The sequence below is a fragment of the Oryzias latipes genome, chromosome 6, assembly GCF_053564925.1.
Source record: "Oryzias latipes strain Hd-rR chromosome 6, Olatipes_Hd-rR_3.1".
NCBI classification, from domain to species: domain Eukaryota; kingdom Metazoa; phylum Chordata; class Actinopteri; order Beloniformes; family Adrianichthyidae; genus Oryzias; species Oryzias latipes.
In genome coordinates, this window is record NC_136242.1 from 24,731,298 (window position 1) to 24,758,323 (window position 27,026).

The window sequence follows — 27,026 nt, forward strand, 5'->3', positions numbered from 1 at the left end:
TGTAAAAATGACCAAGTGCATCACAGTGGACAACAAGGTTGATGACAGCAAAAAACGATCAACCATCATTCCAGTCCAGTGTGGAAACACTTGGAATTTAGCAAAGACATTTTTCTGCTCCTGATTCACAAGGATTTGAACACAGAAATACTCAAAAACGCAGTTAAATCCTAATTTTCTTTACATGTGTCCTCCATTACGGGAAAAACACACACAGTTGAAATTGGAGTGGGTCTTCAAGTGAAGCCACAATGAGCCAGTTTAACAAAACGTGTGAAACAACGCCGCCTAGCTGTTATAAGAAGAAGTGCAGAAAAAGAACAAAAGTAAAACGACGGTGAACAGGTTTCTCGTCTGCTGTTTTTTCTAATACATAAAGCATACACGAAAAAGATATTTATTACACTTAATTTATTTTCCTTTTTAATTGTTGTTTTGTTTCATGCGTGAAGTTGCTATAATATTGTTTTCTTTTATTTTTATAATTTACCACCAATGTTTAGCCACAATGTTTTGTATGTTTCTGTACAGTTTATAAAATGTTAATTAAAAAAAAAATTCGGTTACAAATCTGGTTTCTGTTGTGTATGCGCAAGCCATGCGCAGCAGCAGCGTCTGTGAAGCGTCCGTGAAAACTGACATTGGATCGCCGAATCACTTTCCTGCTCGGGAATGACGTCCTTCCAGCGTATTCCAGTTATATTTAGAGCCTTTATAAGGAGGAGTCGCCCTCTACACTTTGTTGACTCTGCAGCTCCAGCTGCTGGGAGGCTGCCGGAAATCTTTGTTCTGACCCCAAATCCAGCCAGCAACGTGTGTAACCATGAAAACTATCATTATTAACACGGTTTTTGCGTGTGTCAAAATGGCAGAAAAACATAAAAAGGAAGTGAGTGAGGCTAAAGATATTTAAAGGAGACGGGGGAAAAACCCAGAACAAACCTACAGTTTCACGGCTCACCTTTCTAAAACAACAACCGTGTTCAACAAATGACATAACACAGCGCATTAAGTGTCAGGTTGCGACACAGTCGAGATATGCGGACCGGCTGAAATCTCCAGCGATGCTTTCTGGGTAAAGTGCGCCCTGGTATCCGCCCATATTCGCGTAACGCAGGCCAGAAGGAGCAGCTAGGCCGGGCGCTGGATCAGATGGAAAGTTTAATCGATTAATTTGGCAACTTCATGTTTTCGTCCGCTCCCCAAACCACGTCAGACCGACTTAAATGCCGGCATTTTGGTGAGAAGTAGGAAATGCGGAGATCGTGCGAAACGAGAGGATTATTTGCTTGACAACTTAATCGGTCGCCACTTCAGACGCGGAACTCCAGTCACTTAAAGGTAAAACAAACGGTTACCACTAATTTCATGTGCGTGTTTGTTTCCTTACTATTTTAATCAAAATTGATTCCACGTTTGAGTTGAAATACAACTAATTGAATGTGATGTGAACTCTTGTGCGACAACATTGCAGTAGGAGTGTTAAATTTGGCCCAAACTACGCCCAGTCGTTAACCTACAGTGTGGCCCTGCACTGCAGATTTATGCTAGCTTGCCTCCTTCAAAATGTGCAACCTTTTAACTTTGCATTAAATTTAACTGTTGTCCTCCAGGGTTTAGTACAAACAAGGCAAAACTAACGAGTCACTTTCATTAAAACACACTACTTTGTTTCATTAAAGCGAATAAAAACCAACTTTTGGGGCTGCTTGAAAGCTCCGGTGCTAATGCGGCTAACAGCACAGCCGTTAGTCTTATGCTAGCAGGTTTTCCTCATACGGGATAAGGATTTAATTGACATTTTAATGTAACATTTTTTTTTAATTTAGACATAACGTGGCTGTCCCGACCTGCTTCAACAAAACCAAAATACACAAAAGTTTAGTTGAAAAGCCGCGTCCGCTTCATACGGGTATCAATCTTTAACGCTAGGCTAATATTTGTATAGGTGCTAATCAATCTCCATTAATCCCATCATTGTGTTAGCGGTGAATTTGAGTGCTTTTTCTTTCCGCGTTGGGTTTGAATTAAATATACCCCTAACAAAAGATTGTACACAATTTTGTGACTTCCCAGGATGGGATTTCAGAATCCACAGCGTTTGATTTGTCTTCCTGTTCAAACACAAACCTTCAAAGGACAAACACTACTATCGACTGCTTTTGCCTCCTTTAAACTAAGGAAGAAAAATGGCATAACCCATACCCCCTCTACTTTAAATATAAAAATATAAAATAAATACAATAATTAGTTAACAAAAAAAAGCCTAATTTATTTCTTAAAAGTTTCTAAAATGAAACTTACATTTTCCTCTAATTTATAGCTAGTTTCACAAAGTTTGAACCGGCTTTAAAAACGTGGTGTTCCTACATAGCTTTCCTTTTTTTTTTTTTTGACTCTTTCAGCCACGGTAATCTTAGTTGTGGAAGCAGTATTTAGTGCATCTCTTCTATGGCTTTGAGGAGTTTGTATTGTAGTCTTTGAAAAGGCCAGCTGCCAGTATTGATAGATGCTGCTCCACAAAAGTCAGACAGCAGAGAGCCTCCCTGTTGCTTGTCAATTTTACAGCCTTAATGTAATGTCATAGATTTCTGCCTGGAGCTAGGTTCTGTTGTCTGATTATCACTCAGAAAATAGCCCTGAATGTGTTGCTGGACTCAGACCTTTGATTTGAACTGAAAAACTATCTATTTTTTACTTCTCAAAGCTCACCACCTGCTTATTTCAGGTCACTTTTCTATAGAAGTTCTGTTTTGTTTTACCTTTTTCTATAATGATGAGTTTTAATATACATGCTTAGCATTTTATGACAGCTAGTCTTTAAATTTAAGGTTCATATGTTGGTTTTGTTTAGATTAAACAACAAACTGTATTTTGTGATTGCATTTTTTCAAACTTTCTGGGACATTTGGATTTTTACTGCATTGCAGCTGTCAATTTACAGGTTTCCTTTAGCAAGAGATGATCAGATGACTGTCCCCTAAAACTGTCTGCAAATTATTAGAAGTATGAGAAAAGAAACCAAAATTGACAATAACAATGAAACCAAGTGTCATAATTTTGAGACGTGCATCATTTGCCATTAAGGGTTCCGCTGAATTGGGGATGTACTACTTGATGATGTTCTTACTTTGGTCCCTCAGGTGAATCATGACGGAATATAAGCTGGTTGTGGTTGGAGCTGGTGGTGTTGGCAAGAGCGCGCTTACCATTCAGCTCATCCAAAACCATTTTGTGGATGAATATGACCCCACCATTGAGGTAAAGGAACATTGTGTATGGATACACAAATTGACAGTGCATTAGCAATAAAACTTGTGTAAAAAAAAGAAAAAGCAAAGAGTTGTAACAGGTTCTACTAGTTTAACTATTAAAAGACACCAAACGGGTTTTCTAATGGCTTCACACTTGGCTTCTTGCACAGTTTCTTAGAGCCAACTGATTTAGTATGAACAGTTTAATTTAGAGTTCTTTTAATTTGAATTATTTTTATTGACATGCATTTTTTAGGTCAGACAAACTCCATGTTAACTCGGATAAAAAGAGCAGCGCTACTGTTCTTTTTATCCAGGTTAACATGGAGTTTGTCTGACCTAAAAAATGCATGTCAATAAAAATAATTCAAATTAAAAGAACTCTAAATTAAACTGTTCATACTAAATCACTCCATGTTAACTCCATGTTAACCTCGATAAAAAGAACAGTAGCGCTGCTCTTTTTAGCTATTTTCATCTGTGCGATTTAAAAAAAAAAAGAAAAGTGAAGCACCGAGTGGGACTTCAGTGTAACTTGAGGCCTGCTGCAAAATTGATCAGAAAGGGACAATAATTGAGTGGAGTCCAGTTTCAACTTTGAAGACACGACAAAATAATCATCAATGCAGGCCTGCTTAAGTGGTACAATTATGTTAAGATTCTAAGCTACATGACAATCATTTCAGCAGAAAAAACTATGAATTATGAAACAAAGCCATTGAGTTTCTTAAACTATGTCACATTTTTTGTATATTCAATTTTATTCACATTTAAATTCTTGGCCATTTTTTCTCCCTTCAACATAGTGAAAAGGGAAAAATTGCACTGGTGTTTTTTTTTCCTACTAAAAAGAAAAGATTTTTAGAACTTTGTAGTTACTTCCTTGTTCGCCTTTTATCCAAATTATGTCAGACCAAAACATTTTTGCCTTTTTTGTTTGTAATTTTTTTTCTTCAAATAAAATGTATTACTACTGACTGACTATTTATATCTTTATTTCACCATCTAAAATTAAAAGTGATCACTTTTGCCTAGTATTGTGAAACTACATTTGAATATACTTGTATATTTATCATCACTTCTGTTTTTTTATAAATATTTGGTGACTCCCCAGTTTGTGTACATTTTTGCAAAATGGCGAAACAATTTTTATATTCTAAAGTACTCTAAGCATAAAAACAACTTTTTTTTGTTTACTTGACTCACTTTTCTACAGAGTTCTGATCATTTGAAACTTATTTCTTGTTCAGGACTCCTACAGAAAACAGGTAGTAATTGATGGAGAGACGTGTCTGCTGGACATCCTGGACACTGCAGGTCAGGAGGAGTACAGCGCCATGAGGGATCAGTACATGAGGACAGGGGAAGGCTTCCTCTGTGTTTTTGCTATCAACAACACCAAGTCTTTTGAAGACATTCACCACTATAGGTGAGCTGAAAGACAAGCTGGCAGGCAGTAGTCTTCCAGAACTGTTGTCATTTTTTTCTTCAAAATAAAAATGTGTCCATTTGTAAGTAATTATTTTAGCACAAAAATAAAACATTCATCACCGAACAAAGGTGATCTGTGGTCTGATTTGAATCTATTTATGTGTGGAATTTGGAATAATTTGGTTGATGGTTAAACAAAGTTCATGTGTTTGACTGTCCAGAGAACAGATTAAGCGGGTGAAGGACTCTGAGGACGTCCCCATGGTGTTGGTGGGAAACAAGTGTGACCTCCCGACCCGGACGGTGGACACCAAGCAGGCTCAGGACTTGGCACGCAGCTTTGGCATTCCCTTTATTGAAACCTCTGCCAAAACCAGACAGGTAAGTCTGCCCTCGGCTCCATGCAACATGTTTTTTTTAAATAATAAAATGTTATTTCAGAAAAAAAACTAGGATATTGTAATTTAGAAAAGTGTCTTTTAAAAATTTCGAATGAATTGAAGATAAGTGATTGAATCACGTTTCTGCTGATTTGTGTCACATTCACTGTCTCTAATGGCCCTTTTTATCATAATGTTGGAGGGAAATGTCCCTGCTAATGTATTGAGCCTCATTAAATCATCTCTCTTTAATTGAATTTTTATTTATGTGAGGTAAGGTAATCACTGCATGCTGCTACGTCATGAAATGACGAATTGACATTGTCAGTTGGGCCCACCTGAAACCATCCTTGTAAATAATCTGCAAATCGGTTCAAATCAGGGGTCTGCATGAAAGGGCAAACTGTCAGTAATTTCTGAGAGGTTTGATTCTTCAGCGAGCTGGTCACTGTTTGTGGGTGTTGGAAGATTAGCTGTGGTGTTGCATCCTGTGGTGGGTGTCGTGATCGTTGCCTTTGCCATTAGATGGGCTCATGGAGTGATCTGTGAACGTGTTCATCCTGGTCTGTGAGCTGCAGCCAAACAGCACTTTTTCTGGTGTGGGGAAATGATTGGTGCCGTGACTAATTCCTGGCAGCTTTGTTCACCTATTCCCTCTTGAGTGTCCCGTACCTTTTGTTCATACGGTTTCGCTCCTGTCTGATTGCAACTTTACTTTTGTTGGGAGTCAATTGCCCCCCCCTCAAATGTTTATTTTTTTTCCTCTGACTTCTGTGGAAAATCCTGAATGCATGCACCCTTAATTTGTGTCCAGTTTGAATAAAGTGATATTCCACCCAGTTGTTAATCTCCTGCAGGCTTGGAATGTGACTCTGATTTTTAAGGAGGCGCCAACTGCAGCCTAAACACAATAACTGTGTTTATTTTACTGCTTTATCAACCAACTGCTGTCTGTTACACTGCATCATCATTCCCATATCAGTCTGTTGATCCACTTTAAGACATGATCTGTGTAGTGTTACTCAATAGGATGAAAAATAGCTGTTTTTCGGAGTGCTAAGCAATAGAATAAAGTTGTCTTTGTTGTGAGTTCATGTCAGTTCTTTATGGTATCTCTAAAACTATAAGGCCCTTCATATCAATCGTTTGATTTATTTTTGACAGCATACTTCTACTTTTGTGTGAAAAGGCAAATCCCACAGAGCTGTGGATTTTTTTTTCCCCATATTTTTTTGCCTCTAAATCAACCGATATGAACAGAGCTACACGGTTATTGCTGAGAGGAGCATCAGCCCTGCATTGCTGTTATTTATTTAGTATTATTGTTTAAATAAATTGTGTTGATTTATTTGAGTTCTCAGGACAAATGTCCATACTTTTCAACAGTTTTGGAATACAAGAAGAAATCCAATTTCCATAGTCCCTTTTACTTCAGTCATTATTTTGCTTAAGAACAGCTCTGCAGTCTCCTCTGCAAAAGCTCCAGGAATAGAAAATAGTTAGTTAATTAGGTTTTATATATTTCATTTTTTTACGTTTTATGGGGAGGAAACTAGACTCATTTCCAAGCCTGCAGAAGCTGCTGCTCAGTTTTCATCCAATCAAACTCTTTGAGTTTTTAAGAGTTTGGAGAGAAGACAAATCCGGCATTTCAGGAGTATCCCCATGTTTATCTTAAAATTTCTGACACCATGAAGAATGTGCTCCTACATTCCTCGCCATTGAGGAGAGTTGTGTCTTATACCGCAGAGAGTGGAAGATGCCTTTTACACTCTGGTACGGGAGATCAGGCAGTACCGGCTCAGTAAGCTCAGCAAGGAAGAAAAGACTCCACGCTGTGTCAACCTTAAAAAGTGTGTTGTGATGTGAGAGGGGTAAGTGTACGCAGCCGCGCACCCATCAGCTCTGTGTGTTGTTGGGGGGAACGGCGGACGAGGGATGGAGGAAGACACTGAGCCAAAGCTGGTGCTTCATGTGGTGTCAAAGCTAACCTGCTGGCTTTTATTGGGACTGTGGTGAGGTTCTAACACGAGCCTGACGTGTTTTGATTTCTTCTATTTTCAGTCTCCATGTGTTGTGGTGGATTATTGTCTAAGGTCATTTTCACACTGGGTTCATCCATCAAGTTTGGGGAAGTTTGATTTGCGCAGCTGGTGTGCTTCTGCATGGATGTCTGAACTCTTTTTCATGGGTTTCTTTTGCCTTATCCCTTCCCCATGGAGGAGCATTTGTCAGTCCTTGTTTCAGCAGTAAAACGACCTCCTAAAGGACTCCTGGCCTAAAAAAGGAATCGATCCAATCAAGTGTTTGGTCACGTTTTTACCAGATTCAGGGAAAACTACCAGTGTGAAAATATCCTTCTGTGCTGAAAGAAACTTGTGTACATGGTTTTGGGTTGCTAAGCCATCTTGGGCGGCTGTAGGTTCTTTTAAAAAAAAAAAAAAATTTAATGGTGAATGTGGGACTAAATCATGCTGAAATATTCATGTCTTTAAAAAAAATAAAAAAGCAAAAAAACAGCAAAAATTCTGACCACAAAGGCTGTGTGTGTTTTGCCTATACGAATCTCTCCATGTCTGTTCTGCATTCTCTGGTTGTCTTCACAACATAAAGTGTCCCAAGGCTCTTTACTCAACAGCTTTTTGCAGATTATTGTCGCATTTCTTGAACTACACAAACTGTTGGAGCTCTCAGACAATTGCGTCAGTGTGGCATCAACAGGCACGAGCTGTATTATAGCACAAAGCCTTTTCTTCACCCCAGCGCGAGAATAAAAGGCTCGTCTAATGTCTCCAGTCTGAAGAAATTCCCACTTAAAAAAAAAAAAAAAAAGCGGTAGCACTGAAAAAAAATGGTTTGAAAGTATTTTTTCTGTTTAAAAAAAAATAAAATTGTCTGTTTACTTTATTCTAAGATGAAAGATATGTCATTGCTTAGACTAATCTACCATGTTTTAGCCACTTGAATTTGTGCAACTGGTTAAAACATCATTTCAGATCCTTAATGTCTTGGTTAAATGTGCATTTTTAAATGACCTGTAACTTTCCAACTCTAACTTTGTACATTTATTTGCTTGTTTTTTTTTTTTTTGCCTTATTTCCCAGGGCGTGGATGATGCCTTTTATACATTAGTCAGAGAAATCCGGAAGCATAAGGAGAAGATGAGCAAGGAGGGCAAAAAGAAGAAAAAGAAGTCCAAGACAAAGTGTATACTCATGTGAATAAATGCCCCTTTTCAAAACAGAAAAAACAACTTAATAATAAGCAGTTTAAGTAATACATTTTTGTACATTACACTAAATTATTAGCCTCCATTTCATTAAATACTAAACCCGACCTAAATTTTCCTGTTCTTTTTTTCTGGAAAACCAGTAAGCTCTCAGTTTAGTGCCAGTTGCTGAGATGGGTTAGCCCAACAGTTTGAGCTTGATTTCTTTGAGGTGACGGTGTATTTTTTTATTTTTGATTTTTTTACCTAATCATGGAACTGATGTCATCCATCACACCTGACAACACTGTTATCAGCATTAACTCCCCTTTGCTGGAAAAGCTGCAGCTCTTTTCAAGCAGAGGATGCCAAAGAATGAACCCTAGACAAAACTGAAAAAGGGTCATCGCCCCACAGGATGAGGTCCAAAACATTCTGCCACCATGTCCATCCCCTCGCCTTTAAATAGGACTTAGTTTTGTCACTGATAATTATGCATGCAAACTCCTACTCTTTTCCAAGTGTTTAACACCTTAGCTATTATGTTAGCTATTAATAAATTTGTCATTGCTTTGTACTGTGTGGGTAGAATCTTTTTTTATTTTTTATGCCTACATCAGAGGACATTTTTCTTCCTGCATGCATTGTGTCCATGACGACACGATCTGGTCGACAGTCAATATGGAGGATTCCAGATTTGTTTTTTTCTTTAAGAAACTGTTAATACTGGCTGTTGTGAGCAAAGAAAAAAAACATTCAATGAAAAACTGCAAATTTAAGAACCCATCATAGATAATTTTTAATTTTTTGTACTTGTTTTGTTTGTAATGCTCATGTTTGTGTTGTGAAGACTCATGCCTTGTTAACTCCTCAGTAGGGTCGTTTTCGAATCATCCTGACAACAATCATTTCATTGCTTTGTGTTAATAAAAAGTCACAGCAGTAGGTTTTACACTTGAAAGTTTGTTTGGGGGAAATGCTAGACTTCCTGGTGTACGTTTGCTGAACTGCCATGCTTCTTTTTTGTTTTTTTTCCTCCCCTCTGTCCCCGATACAAAGCAGAAAGCCCATTTGAGCGAGCTGTGAGAGAATATTGGAGCTGGAGTCCCAAAAGGCTGTTTAAAAATATTGTGTTGTCTTAAGTTTTAGATTTAATTTGAAAAAGTATTAAACTTGTTTGGTATTCTGCCTTTCCACATGTAATTGGATAGAATACTGCAAGGCAGCAATTTCCCTAATTTTTTATTATTTATAGACAAAATTTCTGAAATAAACTTTACAAAACCTGCTGGTTTCTCTCGAGTCAGTTTATATTTCGCCCTTTTTGATTTGATCTACATATTGTAGACCTTGAATTTTTTTTTTAGAGATAACCTTTTAAGATTTTGTACTTTTTTTTTTTTCTCCATTGGGTGCTACATTTTGACAATAAACACAAGATCATATTTTCATTTTCTCCACTGCCCTTAATGTGCAGGAAACTGTTGGTGAATGAAATTCTCTGCTGACAGATGATTTGATTTCTGCTTTTAATTTTATTACCTCTTCTTTCATGAAGTAGACAAAAAAAAAACACGGATGCAATTTTAGATATGAAACCCAACTGTTAACAATACTATTTACAACGTAATTTTACTGTAACTTTTTGAACATTTTCTTCTTTGTTGAGTGTGCCAACACCTGATTTCTGAAATGTCTGTTTTACCTGGACCGTATTGTAACAACCTTTGTATAGTTGTGATACTGAAAAGTGCATATTTTGTAAATTGTGCTTCATTTGGTTGGTGTGTCTAAATGAATGTTGCTTTAACGGAGTTATTACTCCGCTCTGTGTATGTTTCTGGAGAGTGACTGGGTCCAGGGAAGTGAATGAATGACCACTTCACAGCGGAGCTGCTTAAGACAGCACAGAGTGGGGATCTGATCTCAAAATGAGTCTATTTTTTGCCATGAAATTCACCACTCCTATTTAATGTGTAATAAAGAACAAAGTAATAAGGAACCAGACTTTTTTATTTTTTAATTTTTGTTCTTGAACTTTGCATGTTTGTTTCATTTGAGTATGACGCACACAGTTGGAAATAACGGGTTTCTAAAATAATAGAAAATTGACCTTTTTTCCCAGTAGATGGCACTGTTCCATCACAAGACAGGCACTTAGCAATTTTCTGCAGTCTCTAATAAGAACTACAAAAAACAAAAGAAACTCCTAGAGCATTAAAGTCCTAAAGTTTTTATCTTAAAATGTTAGACTTCTGTTTGCGTATATTAACAAAAACAGTTTACATTTTAGTGGTTTATTTCTTAATTATGAATTTCCATCCTAAAATGGGTACAACACACTTCATTTCTTGTTTTATTTTTTTAAAGTATCATTATGAAAATGACCAAATAACCTGCAGAAATTGACTTGTGTGATGTTTCTTCTGTGATACACAGCCTTGCATCAGCACATCATTGTTTTTGCTGCATTTGTCAGCCCTTTTGTGGCCTCTCTGGAATAATCTGAGTTCACACGGAGGTTCAGCATAATATTACAGTGATTATGCTAAAAATGAAACCGCAGCGGTGCAGCTAAGTGAATCCCACCAGCCAGATTTAGATGTTTACTGCAATTTCCCCAACAATGTTTCTAAGGTAGTGGAAGCTGTTGAGTTAATTGAAGTTGGTCAGCACGATTTTTCCTGGATGATCCAGCTTTATTACCTCATCCAGAGACTAGAAGAATTGGCCACAGTTAGAAATTGATGTATAAAGATTCGGCAAAGCTTTGAAATAATGACAAATAACAATGAGGGTGTAAATAAATGCAAAATTCTACTAAAATGATTGTTGATTTAGAAAAAAATAAATGTACGACCTTTAACAAAACATGTACATTTTCAAGGATGTTTGTTTTTGTCAATAAACAAGAAAACACATCGGAGAGGATTCTTTTTTTTTTTTTTAAGCTTACTTCACCCATGAGCCTGAATGAGAAGCAATGGATTTATTTTTCTAATTGAAGCTCCAGAATACTAATGCAGGGCTATAAACCTGAAAGATTTTCTGATCGCTATCACATAAATGTGCAAATGCTGGTTTCTATTTGATGCATTTGCGCAGAACGTCTTGTAAGGCATGTCTGGTTCAAGATATCAAGTGTTCGTCCAAAGTTACCTTTTCTGCTAAAATGGAGCCCACAACCCAACAGGCGATGTTTGAAGAAACACGTTTGCTAAAATATGCAGATCTAATTTCTGCCAGAAGAAAAGAAGCTAATGGAGTTTCAGTACAGCCTGCAGTGCATCCGTGTGAGGTGTCTTAGGGGTCAACAGGCATACTTTGTCAGATGTCTCCACCTTTTTTTTTTTTTTACCTCCGCAGTGACAAACTTTGCCCCACCTCCCTGACTTTACCAAGCAGGACTCTGCGATGAAGGATGAGCTTGTTTAGTCATATTCTGTGACGGGAGATGTCATGTAGTACGAGCCATGAGATATCTTCCCTTGCACATTTCCAAAAAGTAAATGCCATCATGACAATAGACAACATACAAGCTTCAAAAGGACAGGCCTGTGTATGTGTCATGCACAGGCACCGCTGTGGTAATTGGCTTCAAAACAGGGTTTGGTGTGGAGGCAACCTCTCCTGTTGTGATTTACAATCTTATGGCCAATGTGTTGTAGGCATTGCTGGCATAAGGGGAAGTAATGAATCATTTTGTGCTGTTTGCCAATTACGCACGTAAAACGGTTTTAAGCCGTTTTGTTTCAATAACCCATTAAAATGTTGTTTCCATCTAAATAATTCTTTTACATGGAATCTGCTGAATAGCTGGTTTCAAATGAAGTTAATTTCCTTCCAAACTGTTGCTGTGAACAATAAACTATGTTAACTTATTGTGACAAGCTCCATTACTCTGTCTCCAACAACAAAGGGGGCTACGGTGCCTGCCACACGGCAGCCAAGAGTGAAAAAAGAGAGACGATCTAATGAATTATGCAGAGAGAGCTTTCTCTCAACCTGACAGTCTGAAACCGGCCTGGAAAAATTGTAAGAGAAGTACGAGTAGTTGCAGCCATCACAAATCCCCTTACTCTATCCCTCAGGGACCGCCAAGGCCAATGCCTGTCAGTCAAGCACCCTTTTCCTAAACTGTAATCTGGGGACAGCCCTATGAAGCCTGCAGGTCTGATAAAGGTCTGAAAAAGAGGCCCCAGAAAGCAATCTGTGGAACTCTGGGTTCCTGTCGGTTGGAAAGTTGGCCAAGGAAAAGACGCACTGGCGGTTCCCAAATGGCTAACAACAAGGCTTAAAACGGGACCCGTCAACGAACGGGGACACCCCCCTCCCAAGCTGACAAATCCGTCTGACCGGCAGCGTTGCACACTACAGAGAAAGCTTACGATCACTAATTCTGACCCCTGTGAGCGTGGACAGAGGAGTGAATTCACAATCATCTGACTGCCTGACCTCTGCCTTGTTAGTGCACTGAACGAGAGAATTTCCTTTTTATTTTAATGAAGTGTGGCTTCCCTCCTTGGCAGGCAGTTGAGCATGGGGCAGCAAGAGCACAGTCTGGTAATGAGAGGCCAGGAGGTTTAGGTGTCTTCAAACTGCAACACAGTGAAGAGACTTAAACAGAGGTTTTTTTTTTACAGCAGCCCTTGAGGAAACAGAGAGCTGGATGAATATTCATGGAACAGTGATGAATTTTGTTGCCTACAGCTTCGCGCCTCTTTGAAAGCCCTCATGCTGCTTCTTTTATCACAGGAGGTCCCTGGCACAGAACCTCATGGGCCACAACACAACGCTTCGACATCCAACTACCAATTATCATCTGAGATCATTAACTTGTTATGTTGACACAAACATTGCAATTTCAGATGCCCCTCTTTATTCAAATGACCCTATTCATGAGGAGTGGCTGGCTCAGTTGATTGGATTTTTTTTCTCCCTCTGCTTGTCTCGCAATCACTCAACAAGTTTGGACACAAAATTAATGATCAGCATGCAACTCTTTGAAATGTGTACATGCTGTGGTTTGAGATGGATGAACAGCCCGGTGTGATGCATTTCTAGACATACATCAGCAAAAAGGGATGTTCGGTGATTTTAAATGGGTTGCTACATGTAGGCAGGATTCTCCTTATAATGATGGCACTATTACCAGGTAAAGTAAAAAAAAAGAAAAAAGGGAGGGATGGTGTTGGAGGTGGGTGGCAGGGTGGATGGCCTGGAGACCAAGCAACGCCATGTTCCACAGCCCCAGATGGGTGATTCATACCAGCTTCATCACCAGCAACAGACAGGACATCCAGGCCTTTATTACCTCCATCCATCACCATCACTTCATCAATCTAAAATCCTGTGAGCCAGCACTCCAACCGGTCCCCAAACACCTATCCAAACGTGCTGCTGGTCAGAGATTTACACCAACTGCCTCGCCCGCTCTAACACAGACACACACAAAGCAAGAGAAATGAGCTTCTGTGTCAACTTCAGAGACGCACACATGGACGCAGAGCGAGTCGGAAAGAAAAGAGGGGGATGTAAAGGCCATTCTGCATGGTGTGAAGCTGTTTCCCTGAGGGCTCCTTTCTGACAGCCTATCCTGCATTGTGAAAGCCACTTACACTCCAGCCACATCTCACCACCTGCTGCTGCTGACCACTGTGTCACAGAGGCGTATCATGATGGATATACTTAACTGCAGGAGAATTCATTAAATCACTCCCACTGTTCCTGCCATTAGAACATATAGAATGACTCCCACACGTAACACTGGCATTTGTTTATTTATTTAAGTTGGACACTTTCATAGTCTTATCCAATCAATACCTAAACTGTTGCAATAAATGATTTCTTGATGGGGTCATGAAGGTGCTAGGTCACAATATGTGAAAAACCTACAAATGAAAGTCTGATTATAAATTGTTGCCAGCTAAAAATGCAGAAATACACCTTCAGTGGTGATTAATCCCCTAACCTTTACGCAGCAAACAAGAACATTTACTTGAAGCTAATAGAAAATCAGAAATACAAGATAACATGTGGAATGAAGACCTCAGAGCACTCTCGTATTTTTGATATGTTTCATGAAGCAATTTTTTTTGCAACCCCCCCCCCTCCAAAAAACACACCATTAATTAGTTAGAAATATAACGTAAAGAACCACTTCAATGAAAATCGTGTTTTTAACATGTTGTGGCATTTTTTTCATGATGTAGAACATATTAAAAGAAAAAAAGTGTAAAATTGTGTTTCTGAGTATTTCTTTATCCCTTGTGCTATCCTAGGCACTTTAACGTTGGGAGGTGGGTCATATAGACCCACTAGACAGTGCGCTGAACCTTTTTTCTTCAATGATCTGTGATCTTCACTGGAAAAAGCTTGTTGTGCCACAAGCAAGCTCCCTCTCTTATGAATATAAAAATAAGTTGCTTTATACTGGAATTTATAGTGTATTACATGAAGAAATACATTGCCACATTTAAAAAACTAGATAAATTTTTCCATAGTTTTTGAGCCTGAATTGTATTGAGGAGCATTTCTAGAAAAGAGCTCTATGAAAAAAAAAACAGGAAGCAATGGTTATGCTTTTCAATTTATATAAAGCAACAATTATAATACACACAGAGAAACTAGCAACTAGAGGTTTATGTGGATCTCCAGAGAAACATTTAGAAATGCACTGCAGAAGCTAATCCATACTCAGCTGCATAAAAATGTACTAAAGCAACAGAAATCCCCAAGAAATCCATTGTAACACTGACACCATTTGGACCTGAATGAAGGACATCTTTAGAGATGATTAAAACGTACATTCTATTCCATTCTTATACTCCGTTATAAATGTCTGCACACAGTAGAAATTCCTAATGAATGAGTATTTTTCTGTGTCTGAGAGTCTGCAATGATAATAGTAGGTTTGTGTTCAGGGGCGGAAAACCAAAACTATCAGCGGAGAAATATTAAGAGACAAAAAAAAAAAAAAAAAAAAAAAAAAAAAGTGAGTCAGGAAAAAACTCATGATAACACACAACTACAGCATCCAAATTTAAAGAGCTGAAACTCTTCATCTACTTCTATTATTAAATTGTCACATGGTTAATAATCTGTTCTGGTTTTGCTTATAAATATTTCCTCAGCCTGCAGTTTTGTAGCAGAATATCTAGAGCAAAATAAATCATGTCGCATTAGAGGAGTGTTATAAAGTTTGGGTGGTGACATGTGTGCTCCGCCAGGCCACCTTTGGGTTGTTAAAGCAAAGGACAAAATGAAAACCAATCAGTCTTGGATGTGTAACATATTGATTTATGGATGCTATTACGCAGTCCTCTACCTCTTCCACACACTCCAATATGCAGACCTTTGTCATATATAATATGACACAGAGGGTGCCATTATAGGAGATGAACACAGCCAAGTTGGGGGGTTTGTACAGAAATAAAATATATATTTTTTGTGGGTCTTATTAAGTTTTGAATCTTTGTCTCACTCTGTGCTGCTTCAGTGACTTCAAATTATTTGGGTGCTTTATTTTCTTTAACAAGATCTGGTGTGCACAACAGCTAGCTGTGGCTGTGGGAGTGACACGTTTTCTTGGAGATGCTTGCTTCCTTGAGCAGATGACAAGAGATACCAGAAAAGAAAGATGAAAGAAGAGGAGAAAAGAAAACCTTTACCATGAGAATAGAAAAATAGACATCTAATGGCCATCAGAGTGGAGATGTTTTGGGAAACTGTGGTTTCTGTGCAGAAAAAAATTGAATAGCAAATGCACCACCAGAGAGACATTTTACACCTTTGGGGACACAAATTGTGAATCTGGTCTAACGAATGCCTCCCTGAGTGTTTTATTGAGATTTATTCTCAGTGTTTTTGTTCACAGTATCTTGCCTTGTGTGTCTGTTGTTGTGTGTATGTGTGTGTGTGTAGGGGGGTTTATACACATCAGGATGTAGTATATTACAGTCACACCCTCACAGGCGGATATAAATAGGCGAGCCGGAATACAGGGGAAACTGAATAATAATTTGTTTCACTGGCAGCTATTCAAACTTAAAGTCTGTCAAAGTGCTGGTATGCAGAGCAAGCAGAACGCACAATTTCAGAGCAAACATTTTTTGTGCGGCGCAATAAATTCAATTCTGCAGCTTGTTTTCTTGCAGATCCAAAAGCGACAAATAGTGGTGCAGATTGAAAATCATGGCACAGACATTTAATTTCAGCTGTCATCTGTTTTCTTTTTGGCTCCTGTCTGTTCCAGTGGCTGCATTTCCCGTCATTTTCCCAGGCAGATCAGTCAAGAAATTAAGTTTTGTTTTGCTAATCGGAGTCATGAGCATGTACAGTGTGTGTATATGTGTGGCGGGGTTGTCTCTTCCTCATTCAAGTCATGTCACAGACCAGACTCTCCATTGTCAAGAGAGGCTTTCATCCGCTGACTTCAGATGTGCCTGTCATCCAGTCCAATTATATATAGAGAAATAGGTATTGTTACACTCAGGGGATTGATTCAAGACAAAATAGAAAAGTGAAGGGAAGGCTACACAGTCATCTACAGCCACGCACCACTAGCTTTGAGCCACACATACTTTTACTCACACACACAGATTTGAAATCACATGGACGAGCAACTTCAATATCTCAGTGATAACAAATCCTAAGAAGGTAACACAGCCTCACTTGTGCCTGCAGTGGAAAGTGTCTGGCAGGTGGGTTACAGTAATTTAAAATGGTGTGGACCGAGTGCCAAACCTTTGCCTTTGCCTCCCTCTCGGCTGACAGACCTTCTTTTTATGGATGTAACTGGCGGCTGATGGAGCAGCTGAGCAGCACTGGGCTTAACAACGACGTCTACCTGCTGTCAAGAGCCAATCAAGCACCAGTCAACAGCACTGACACCAACAGTCTCCCCTCACCAATTTTTCCTTTCTGCTCTTTTGATTCTGATCTTCTCTCATACGAAAAACAGAATGAATGTCAAGAACCACCACTTACCTCCGACCATTCATGGGGAACAGCTCCAGTTTATGTAATACCATTTTCTCACATGATACTGTGCTGCCATGTCAGTCACAGCTCAACACTCAGACCCCGAGAAAAGATGATACAGTAGCTGTGTAATTACTGGTTTCAAAAAGTTTTCAGGAATTGTTTTGGCTGCAGTATCCCCATAATGATTCACTTAGAAGTGGAACAATAGTTAAGCCTTACTTAAAAAACCCATCACCTCTCCCATCATTTGATTAGATTTGTCACACACATCTTTGTTTATGCACTGGAGTTATGACAGCTCCAGATGACAGACATCTCAGTTTAGACAATCCTGTTATGTGGAGCCAACCCTGTGTTTCAGCAGAGCCTCCAGCGGCCTTGCTTCTGAATCAGATTCAGCGATGTGGAACTCCATTGGGTGAGATGCTGCAGGGTATGGGGAGGTAGGGGGTGGGGGGTGAAAGGATTTTCTCCTAAGCTAAGTCTTTTCTCTTTGCAGATCCCCACTGAGCCAAGAGAGAAGATTTAAACTCATACACTTTCAGCTAGGCGGAAACACAGATGTTTGTTCAGCTATTCTTTTCAGGACTTATAATAATAATAATAATAATAATAAATTTCATTTGTATAGCGCTTTAAATGGCACACAAAGACGCTTTACAACACATGAGCAAAAACAGTTAATAAGAACAGAGCTAATATAATAAAATAATCCATTCCATTGATTTTGTGCCCATGGCCTGATGCAAACCCTAACCCTTAACCTTAACTCTGTCTGGTTAAAGGCTGACTTTAACATAACCTTAGGTTCATTCACACCTCAGGCTCTAAACCAATCCAGAACCCATGGTATTTTCTCTGCATCCAGGCTGAGCAGATATCCTCATAAAGCCTTTTTTTCATTCCCAGTAGCTTGGAGATTTGACCAGAAATAGTCTAAGCGATGGTAATAAATAGAAAAATCCCCACTGACATACATACATGCGCACCCACACCCCAAACACACACATAAATGCACACACACGCACAGTGTTTTGATGTCATATTTGTGAGAACTCACCAGGGAAAGTAACTTTACTTCTTTGCTTATCCTCACTTTCAACAACAAAGGAAATCATTAAAAAATCATAAATCATCATCATTCAACAGAAGCTATAAGGTTCTCTTTGGAAGACACAAACATGGATTCGATCAGGAATGAATATCTCAAAGGGACAGCTCATGTAGATGTTTGGTAGATAAATGCAAGGAAGCAGATTGAGTCGGTTTGGACACGTTGAGAGGGGGGACTGTGATTATGTTGGTAATAGGATGCTGAGGTTGGAGTTGCCAGGAAAAAGGACTGGAGGAAAACCAAAGAAGAGGTTCATGGATGCGGTGGTGAGAGTGAGGAGGATTAGATTAGATGGAGGCAGACGATTTGAAAGATGCTATGAAGCAAAATTAAAAAAGTTATTCCAATCACATCACAGTCAGAGGGGGGCGAAAGAATGGTTCAGTGCACAGTGGTGTGGTACAGATCTGTTGTGATCAACAAACAAATATACAAACTCTCTCAAACACACATTCCCATAAACAGTACTTTAACAGATCAATGATTAAGGACAGTACTCAAGGGGGAACTGGCAGAGTGAGTGTGGGGCAAAGTTTTAGTCCAAGGACATTTTTCTTAGAGCAGGGGTCTGCAACCTGAGGCTTTGCAGTCACTTGCGGCTCTTTCCTCTCTCCATTGTGGGTCTTTGGCTTAGAAGAAAAATGCTAACAATGAAAAAAAAGGTGGTCATTTGTTTTAGTAAATTACGTTATGTTAATAGATTTTTTGTAAGTCAAATAACTGAAAATAAACTATGTTAAGAGTGGTTTATTGTTAGAGAAAGCTTAAAGCACCAATAGACTAAAAAAACAAAACACTATTGTCATGTTTATATTATAAAGCAAGAGTAGAACCAAAATCATAAAGATGGAAAATAGCATGTTTCATTTGATGTTCTTGTATTTCTAACTGAAATAAAGCTGCTGCAGCAGGAGGATCTTATTCAACATAGGGTGGATTTTATTTTGAAAGGAACTTGTATGTACTGCTATCAGTAGAAAGCAGTACATACTGCAGTACATACTGAAGTGCATACTGCAATTTAAAGAAGTCTAAACTGTTATATATACAAATCTACAATAATTCAATTACTATAAACATGTAACAGAAGCATGTTGTAAAAAAATTGGCTTAATGGTCAAAAAAACATAAATAAAGTGTTTTTTTCTATCAGTGACTTTTCAGGTCTTGCTGCATTTTAGTTAGTAGAAAACTGGACCAAATGGTTTTTTTTAAGCTTTAAAAGTTTGCTGAACCCTGACCTAGAAGAAACCAAAAGACCAAAACATTGCTGGCATAGGTTTAAACAAGGTCTACAGTTTCACTGCAGCTAAACAATGTTGTGGTTCCTGCAACTTTTGTTTACCGTCAGTGAAGACAAGGATTTTATTTTTAGTACCCCATTTCACAATGTCTTCAGTGAGCTTCTCTCTGTTTTTAGCAAATCCAAACCTTTTTTCTACTTGTGATCCAGGATCCCTAGAATTAGGTTTTGGTTCAGTGGTGGACTAAAACCTGATAAGTTCGCCACTGAACCAAAACTGAATTCAGTGGTCGACTACGTCCACTGTCCAAAACTGTTAGTTTTAAGTTGTTTTTGGAATCAAAAGAAATAGAAATGAGTTGAAGTGCACATTACACAAATTTGTTTTCCTACCATCAATCTCCGTAACTCCCGCTAGGTTGTTTTGAAAGTGATAAATTTAGTCATTTAATGTCTATAATTAATAATTTATTATGCACCGCGTGCTACCGATTTAGATTAGGTTGTATCTTATTCAGGCGACAGTCAAACCCTCCAAGGTCACTCCTCATTTTTCTCCATTATCCTTTCTCAGTTAATATCAATACCACTGCTGTTTTCTTTCATGTGAGTCCTAAGCAGAAAATAAAACACAAACACCTGAGGGAAGAACTGGGATGTTTGTTTATTGTGTTTTTTATTTTCTAATTATGTCTTGCGCTAGAACTGCCAAATGGTTTTAAACGCAATATGTTCCCACAGTTGGTAAAAATTTCGACTGGAGTGGAAAAATTATCTTTTTGAAAGGTGTTAAGGGGTGCAGCTCATCACAGTGGAGCACTTTGGTGTTTCAGAGAGAAGATGAGACATAATTTGTTTCACTTCTGTGTTTTTGTGTGTGAGAAAAAGTGACAAAGTAACAAGAAGAATTGGCAGGCCAAGCAGTCGGCACTTAGCACAATGAGTAATCCGATAAAGATTCTCATAAAAATGTCCAGAGAAATCAACGCCTACCATTGTTAACAACACAATGGATGTAGCATCTTTGCTGCAAAACTACAGGTCAAAAGTTAAGCAACTAAGTGCTGGAAGTCAATGAGAAGTGAACACAAAGGACTTTTTGTGGCTTGGAAAACTGGTTGTGTGGACTTACTTTCTCCTTCTCCTTTTGTAGTGAATAAATGTGAGTGAACCAAGTTATCTTGCTGTCACCCCCTCCTTTCTCCCTCTCCATGCCTGTCTTTCTCCCCTCTGTGTGTCTCAGAAATGCACACATACTCTCTTGCACAAAAGAGGGAAGTGTCACTATGGAAACAAGGAGGCGAGATTCTAAAAGCTACCTCTCGAGACGAGAGTTAAGACAACAAAAAGGAGTCCACTGTGTAAGTGGCAGAGAAAGAGTGCTATACACAGCATCTGAATTTCCCCTCCTTTTTTGAGGATGTGCACACTGTAATCAAGCTACCCTGTCAGGCCAATTTACCTCCATTTAACTGACTTTTCACAGATTATTTGTCTATTTCCTCATAATAGGATGCATTAAAATATGCCGTGACAATTTATGTTAAAATCTTGTGGCGTCCTGTGGTTAGATGCACATGTGGATGAACAGGCTTGTGTTTGTCGGTGTGTGGCTTGGTTGTAATATGCACCACACATTTTTTAATAGGGCTAATCCATTTTAATCCCACCTGCCACAGTTACCTTACAATGATGAATGTAAGCGTAAATGAGTTGAGACGCAGAGAAATGCCCGTGGGAGACAGAGGAGGAGGCTGGGAGGCAGATTTAAGTCTCTATATATGTGTGTGTTTGTCTCTGTCAGTTTGTGAGTGTGAGCCCGTGTTTTCTGCAGAGGCTGAAAACAGGTTTTTTCCCTCTCTGCTCGGCTGAAGGCTATTTTCTGTGGGTCTTCCGTGATGTCTCCTTCAACTGTAATCAGCACCATGGACAGCAACACAGATCTACCTCATTGCAGGCGCCACAGCAGGCATCTATCTCAATGCTCTCAAAAGAGGCTTCCTGAGCTTTAGCTGCTGTACTTTATCATTCCTGCTGATCTAAAAGAATTCGATAAATGAAAGTAGGCTGCCCATTAGGCTTTGTTTGCTCCTTGATCTTTAGTGAGAGACGTGGAAGAAATAGAAAGGGAGCCTTACTTTGAAAGGTTTGAAGGTTCCAACCTTTTTTATCTTTTTTTTAAATAAAACCTTGATATTTATCTTATTGAAGAACTTCTTTTTCTGATATTCAGATGCTTAAAAAGAAAAAAATGAAAACAGCAAAATTATTGTTTGATCTTAAAAGTACAGAAATTCTAAGCTCTTGCCACTGTGCAGCGTCACACAGTTTGTGACAGCATCACTCACCTGTGGTAAGCTTCAAAAACTAGTGTAACAATATTTGAAAGCAAAAAAAAAAAGAGTTAGAAAGAGGAGAAGGGAGGGAGAGCTAGGAGGAGTATACTACTGTACCAAGTGTGAGACTGCGTGAGTGTGAGGGAGCGATAGGGAGAGGGAAACACACACACACATACACAGAGAGGGTGCAGATAGCGGGAGGGGAAAACCTCCTCTCTGAAAGGGATGATGTCAGTCTCTGCAGCTGAGCCCCGGTTCCCCACTCGACAGGGTAAAGACTTGCTCCTCCAGAAACACTCCGGCAGGCAGAGACAAAACCCTCAAAGAAGACAGACGAGCAAAACTGAAGGCAAAAGCACAGACCAGCCTGGTGACTTGAAATCCTGCAGGTACGTATGCCACATTATCACCCCATCTGCCAGTTCATTCATCAGTCTTTTGTTGTGTGCTGCCTCTAATCACGCCTTTAAATGCTGCCAGCCACTCAAATTTCCAAAGTACCATCGTGTTTTCACAGTGTGGTTTTACAGCCAATATTGGGAGTGTGTGTCTCTTCAACTTTCCATATGTGTGGATTTGTGTGGGTGTTTATATTTAAGCAGGGGTGTGGATAGTGCGCACACATGCCCCGACACACACACACTCACACAAGCAGAAAGTTTTTAATGAAGAGGAAAACTGCTGTGCACAGTTCTCCAGAGAGGAAAATGCTTTCAATTATTCAAATCCAAATCAGAACCTTTATCCCAAGAGCAGAGGGCACGTCAGATATTAAAGTACAAAGATTGCATGCATTTCTGTCTGTTGCATCATTGTTAGAGAGCTCTTTCTTACTCTATATTGATGGGTTAAACCAATACCCTCTAAATACAGGTGGTCAGACAGGTGAAATAGCAGTGGTGAGTCATCCTGTAACACTATACTTTGAAGCTTATAAACAAAGCAGTTTTCCTCAATCCTGGCTGCTAATGAGCTCCATCACACACGCTCAAAACAGTCTATGGTATTGTCAATTATTTTATTTTTGAGAAAAATGGTAATTTTTCTTTTACTGTGAATGAAAACGCCTGAACATGCACGCAAGGTCGCAATGATGCTGTTAAAAAAAATCCAAGGGATAATGAAAAACAGGATATAGGAGGATTTATTATTTTTACCTTGTCTCATGAATTCCCTAAAGAAAAGAAAAAAGAAACAAAAAAGAAGCAGGTCACATTTCACCAGCAAACATCCATTTACGCACTCAGGCTGTTGGCATGTCACTCAATTAGTCACAGCGTGGATTACACTCCATGAGGGGCTCGCAGAGAGAATCACAGTGGAAATCCAATTTTGTGTCACATCAAATGTCAGGGTAAATCCTTCAGATTCCCTGTGATAACTACAGAGGCAACAGGAGCAGAAGCTGAGGGAGCACTTCGTAAAGGAGGGGGAGGATGAAGGTTACAGTGGAAGAGTAATGAGGGTGGGGTTGATGGGGTGGACTGAGTCTCGAATGAACAAGAAGAATCCCTGCTGGCCACTAGGGTCATTTTCCGCTTTAAGTTGATAAATTCACAAATATCACGCAGAGCAAGGACTTTCTTCTCTATACCAAGAACTACCAGCTGAGGTCCTCTCTAGTCCCCCACTGAACTTTGTTTCTTTAAAATGAAAAGTGGAAATTAAATGAAACTTTTTCAATAGAATTTTTTAAAGAAAGTTGCAAACAAATGGTGAATCAAAATCTGTCCTTTGCAAGCCCTGGAACTCTCCACTTTCCTGCTGCTGGGTGCCGCGCTGCCCTCACTGTGGACACAAAACCTTTCGTTTGTTTGCCTAGCCACCGCAAAGCAACCTCATTTATTTCTGCAAACTTGGAACATCAAACAGGTACTTTTAGCTATTGTGTACAGCCTGTTCCCTCTCTGCTGCTGACTGGAATGACAAATGGTTAAGCTGATAAAGACTCTGCTGGAAAAAAAGGGACCACGTTTTCCTTGTGAAAGGCCATTTATTTGTAAACTGAAAGCATACTTGGCCTTACCTTACTGTTTTGTTTCTTCGGATTAGCACTCTTTTAAGGGTTACTTGGTTTTTAGTTAAGTGTTGGTTTATTGAGTCAATGTTAAGTTTTAATTTTTCCCCCGTCATTTTGGTAATTCTGAGGTGAAAAAAGACAAAATACAGTTACTTATAATATAATTGCGCAGCTGTGTCTTTTAAAGTAAATTAAGAGATTACCTTTTTTGTTCACACTTTCGTGAAGTATTCAGGTGATTTTAAATATCATCCTAAAAAAAATGTATCACAGTTTGCTGAGAGGGATGCAGTCCCCCCTTCTCCCTCCCCGTGAAACAAATTCCTATGTATCCATCTATCTGTTTATCTTTGTGTTGGCTGAAATCTCACATTCCTGGGAGAAGGGACCTGTGTGCCCCTCCAGCCTGTGTGTCATTACCGCTGACCAGTAGCCCATTTCTATCTGCCCCTGATCCCATGACCTCCCTGAGAGGCAGCCAGCAGCATGCTCCAGAGGGATGGAGGGCAAAGGGAAGATTGGAGGATGGAAATGGAGGGATGGGGAGAGAGGGGTGCAGAATGCAGGAAAAACAGGTGAATTGCTGAGATAAAGGCTGGAAGAGGGAGATGGTGTGGGGGGGGGGGCAGAAGAGGTAGATATGGAGGGATGGGGTGGTGAGATGTTTAAATGGAAATTGATGGTGAAGAGAGAAGAAAATGAGGGTGGGGGGCAAAAGAAAATATACGGAGAAAAGAACGATCAAGCGTGGCAAGGAGGGAGACTCAGAAATGGAGCGAGAGCAAGAGAGAAAAGATGCTATTTCAAGACCATACTTACTGATAATGTCACTCTACTTCAAAGTGCAAAGCACTCCTGTCATGCTCCTGCATAACTGTGTCTCTGCAGACTCATCTGATCCTCATAGATCAGATGATAAAAGGATGCCTGACAGTAGGGTGTGCTGGGCTCCTACTCACTCTGTGTCACATATTCTGGGCTGAAATTTGGCAAAGATTGTACTGAGGTTTCTACTTATTTCTGTCTTAATCAACCACAGCTTCTGACTGGTGGCCCCGGGGGGGATATTCACTTGACGAGAGAAAGCAAGCACACCACAAGGTTCAGGTAAAATCCAGGTGCATCGAAGGTTAATACACCAATCTTCCAGTTTATGGTAGACATGTAAGGATTGAGTGCAACTGAAGAGGAGAATTTGATCCAAAACAGCACACTTTTCATTCTCCTGTTATAATTGCTTACTTTGACATATTAATGGCAGACATTTAACTTTCATGTCTTGATGGCGACTGAAGTCATCAATCATTCAGCCGTCAGGCACGGCACTCATGAATGAATTCCTGCCTTGCCAAGATTCCTGAAGTGTAATAAACATGGCCACAAAAAGCATCCTCCACTTGGAATTGAACTTATAGTGAAGTTTGCTTGCAAACTAAAACAGACAATTGTTTGTAATTGACTCCATTTCTGATTAACACTGAAACTGATAATGTTGCATCAAGGGAATCTTTTTACAGCACACACCCTCTAACAGATGGTTATCTTTTCTCCCACTGTGACCCTTTTCTTTGCTCTGGGAGGGGATTCAGAATAGAAAGAGAGAATTTCAAGTTAACAGAAGAAAGTTTTTGTCCCCTAGCATGCTTTGATAATCTTTTCTCAGCAGGCATCAGACAACTGACAGCTGATATTGACTGAGAGTCAGAGAGGTGGGCCTAATCAGAAAACGCTCAGGAAATCATTTGCAATTAATAAAGTGACAATCAAAGCTTATGCACACGGTTAAATGCCTGCGGCAGATTTAAAGGAGATGAGCGTTTTTTCTCTTTGACAGTGGGAAGGACTAGAATGACTCTGATTATTTACTGCTTATCATATAAATAAAGGAAATAAAGAAAAACTACATTTCAGAATTGTAAATCATAGTTAAAAACAGATTTGATAAAAGAATACAAATTATTTATTCTATTAAATTTAAATAAATAATTAGGATTATTTACAATTAGTTTGCTGTAATATAGAGGCTAAATGTTGCATCACACTGTAGCATATATATGCATCTTAAAGCTTAGTGTTCATCAAACAAAAACCCAGAAACACACAGCCTTTCCAATGGTTTAGTGATGTTAAATATAATTTATCATTGAATTAAAAATAAAACTGTTGTCAGTCTACCTTTTATTTGCTTACAAAAACAGAACAAATATCTGTCAAGTAAAAAAAAAACTACAAATGTTTTAATAAAAAAGAGATAAACAAGTTAATTTTTGGTATTGATAAACTATTTTGATACCATTTGCTTTAAGGAATATATGTACAACTTTATGCATTTTACATGACACGTTTTGTTGATTTGAGAAAGGTCAAGAAACCACAAACTTAAAAATAAAAGAAATAGTTTAAGTTTTTGTCTTATTGATGGAGTCCTAGACCTCACGTTTAAGGTTAGAATACAAAGCAGGAATCCCAGTCTATAATTCCCTGACAGTTGGGTCTGCTTTATTTTTTGTTGCTGTCATCAAGTCCAAAAATATGGTGTTTCTGGGTTCTCCCAACCTAGTATTCCCAGTAAATTAATTAGAGGAGTTATTTCAACAACACTGCGACTGTGTTTTTGCCTCACATCCTCAATCAACAGCAGACTGATGGCTGTGTTTACTGAAAACAGCAGGGTGTTGGTAACACAAATGAGAGCTGCAATTTGCAGAAAGAATAGGGCGCTTTGATGTATCTGCAGATGCCTCAAGTGGAGTTTCTGCTTTCTGTCTTATCACAGGGAGTTTTACCTTTTCCTCTAGAATTGAATGGTTTTCAGGTCCAGTACTTAAGTGATTTTTGTCTGTCTTTTCTTCTGCTTATTTTCCCAGAACAAGAAATCAGAACAAGATGTGAGAACCCCCCCTTCCTTTCTGTCTGTTTCTACCTGTGCACCATTGTGTATTATGGCTTTTTATTCCTATGTGATGGTGAAAAATGTTCATGTAGGAACAGAAGCCATTTTACACGTGGCGATACAGCGACATGACAGAAGCATGGCACGAGTGAGAGCAGC

General features: G+C 39.1%; 1 protein-coding gene and 1 long non-coding RNA gene across 6 annotated transcripts; both read left to right on the forward strand.

Moving 5' to 3' along the window:
• The first annotated feature begins 676 nt into the window (after window positions 1–676).
• Window positions 677–10,275, forward strand: kras (v-Ki-ras2 Kirsten rat sarcoma viral oncogene homolog). 5 transcript variants are annotated; one of them, XM_020703647.3, is made up of 6 exons: window positions 677–813; window positions 3,144–3,261; window positions 4,505–4,683; window positions 4,907–5,066; window positions 6,815–6,939; window positions 8,170–10,275. In XM_020703647.3, the coding sequence occupies exons 2-5, from the start codon at window positions 3,151–3,153 to the stop codon at window positions 6,932–6,934; spliced, it is 570 nt and encodes a 189-aa protein (XP_020559306.1). In that variant the 5' UTR covers window positions 677–813; window positions 3,144–3,150; the 3' UTR covers window positions 6,935–6,939; window positions 8,170–10,275. The 5 variants fall into 5 exon arrangements, with proteins under 5 accessions (XP_020559306.1, XP_078804300.1, XP_011474153.1 ...); XM_011475850.3 differs by having other exon boundaries at window positions 731–1,341; XM_078948174.1 differs by lacking the exon at window positions 6,815–6,939 and having other exon boundaries at window positions 691–813.
• An 11,931-nt stretch (window positions 10,276–22,206) lies between these two features.
• Window positions 22,207–26,967, forward strand: LOC144992463 (uncharacterized). Its single transcript, XR_013656438.1, has 3 exons — window positions 22,207–22,343; window positions 25,014–25,081; window positions 26,842–26,967. It is a non-coding gene; the product is annotated as an uncharacterized LOC144992463 (long non-coding RNA).
• Window positions 26,968–27,026: the final 59 nt, after the last annotated feature.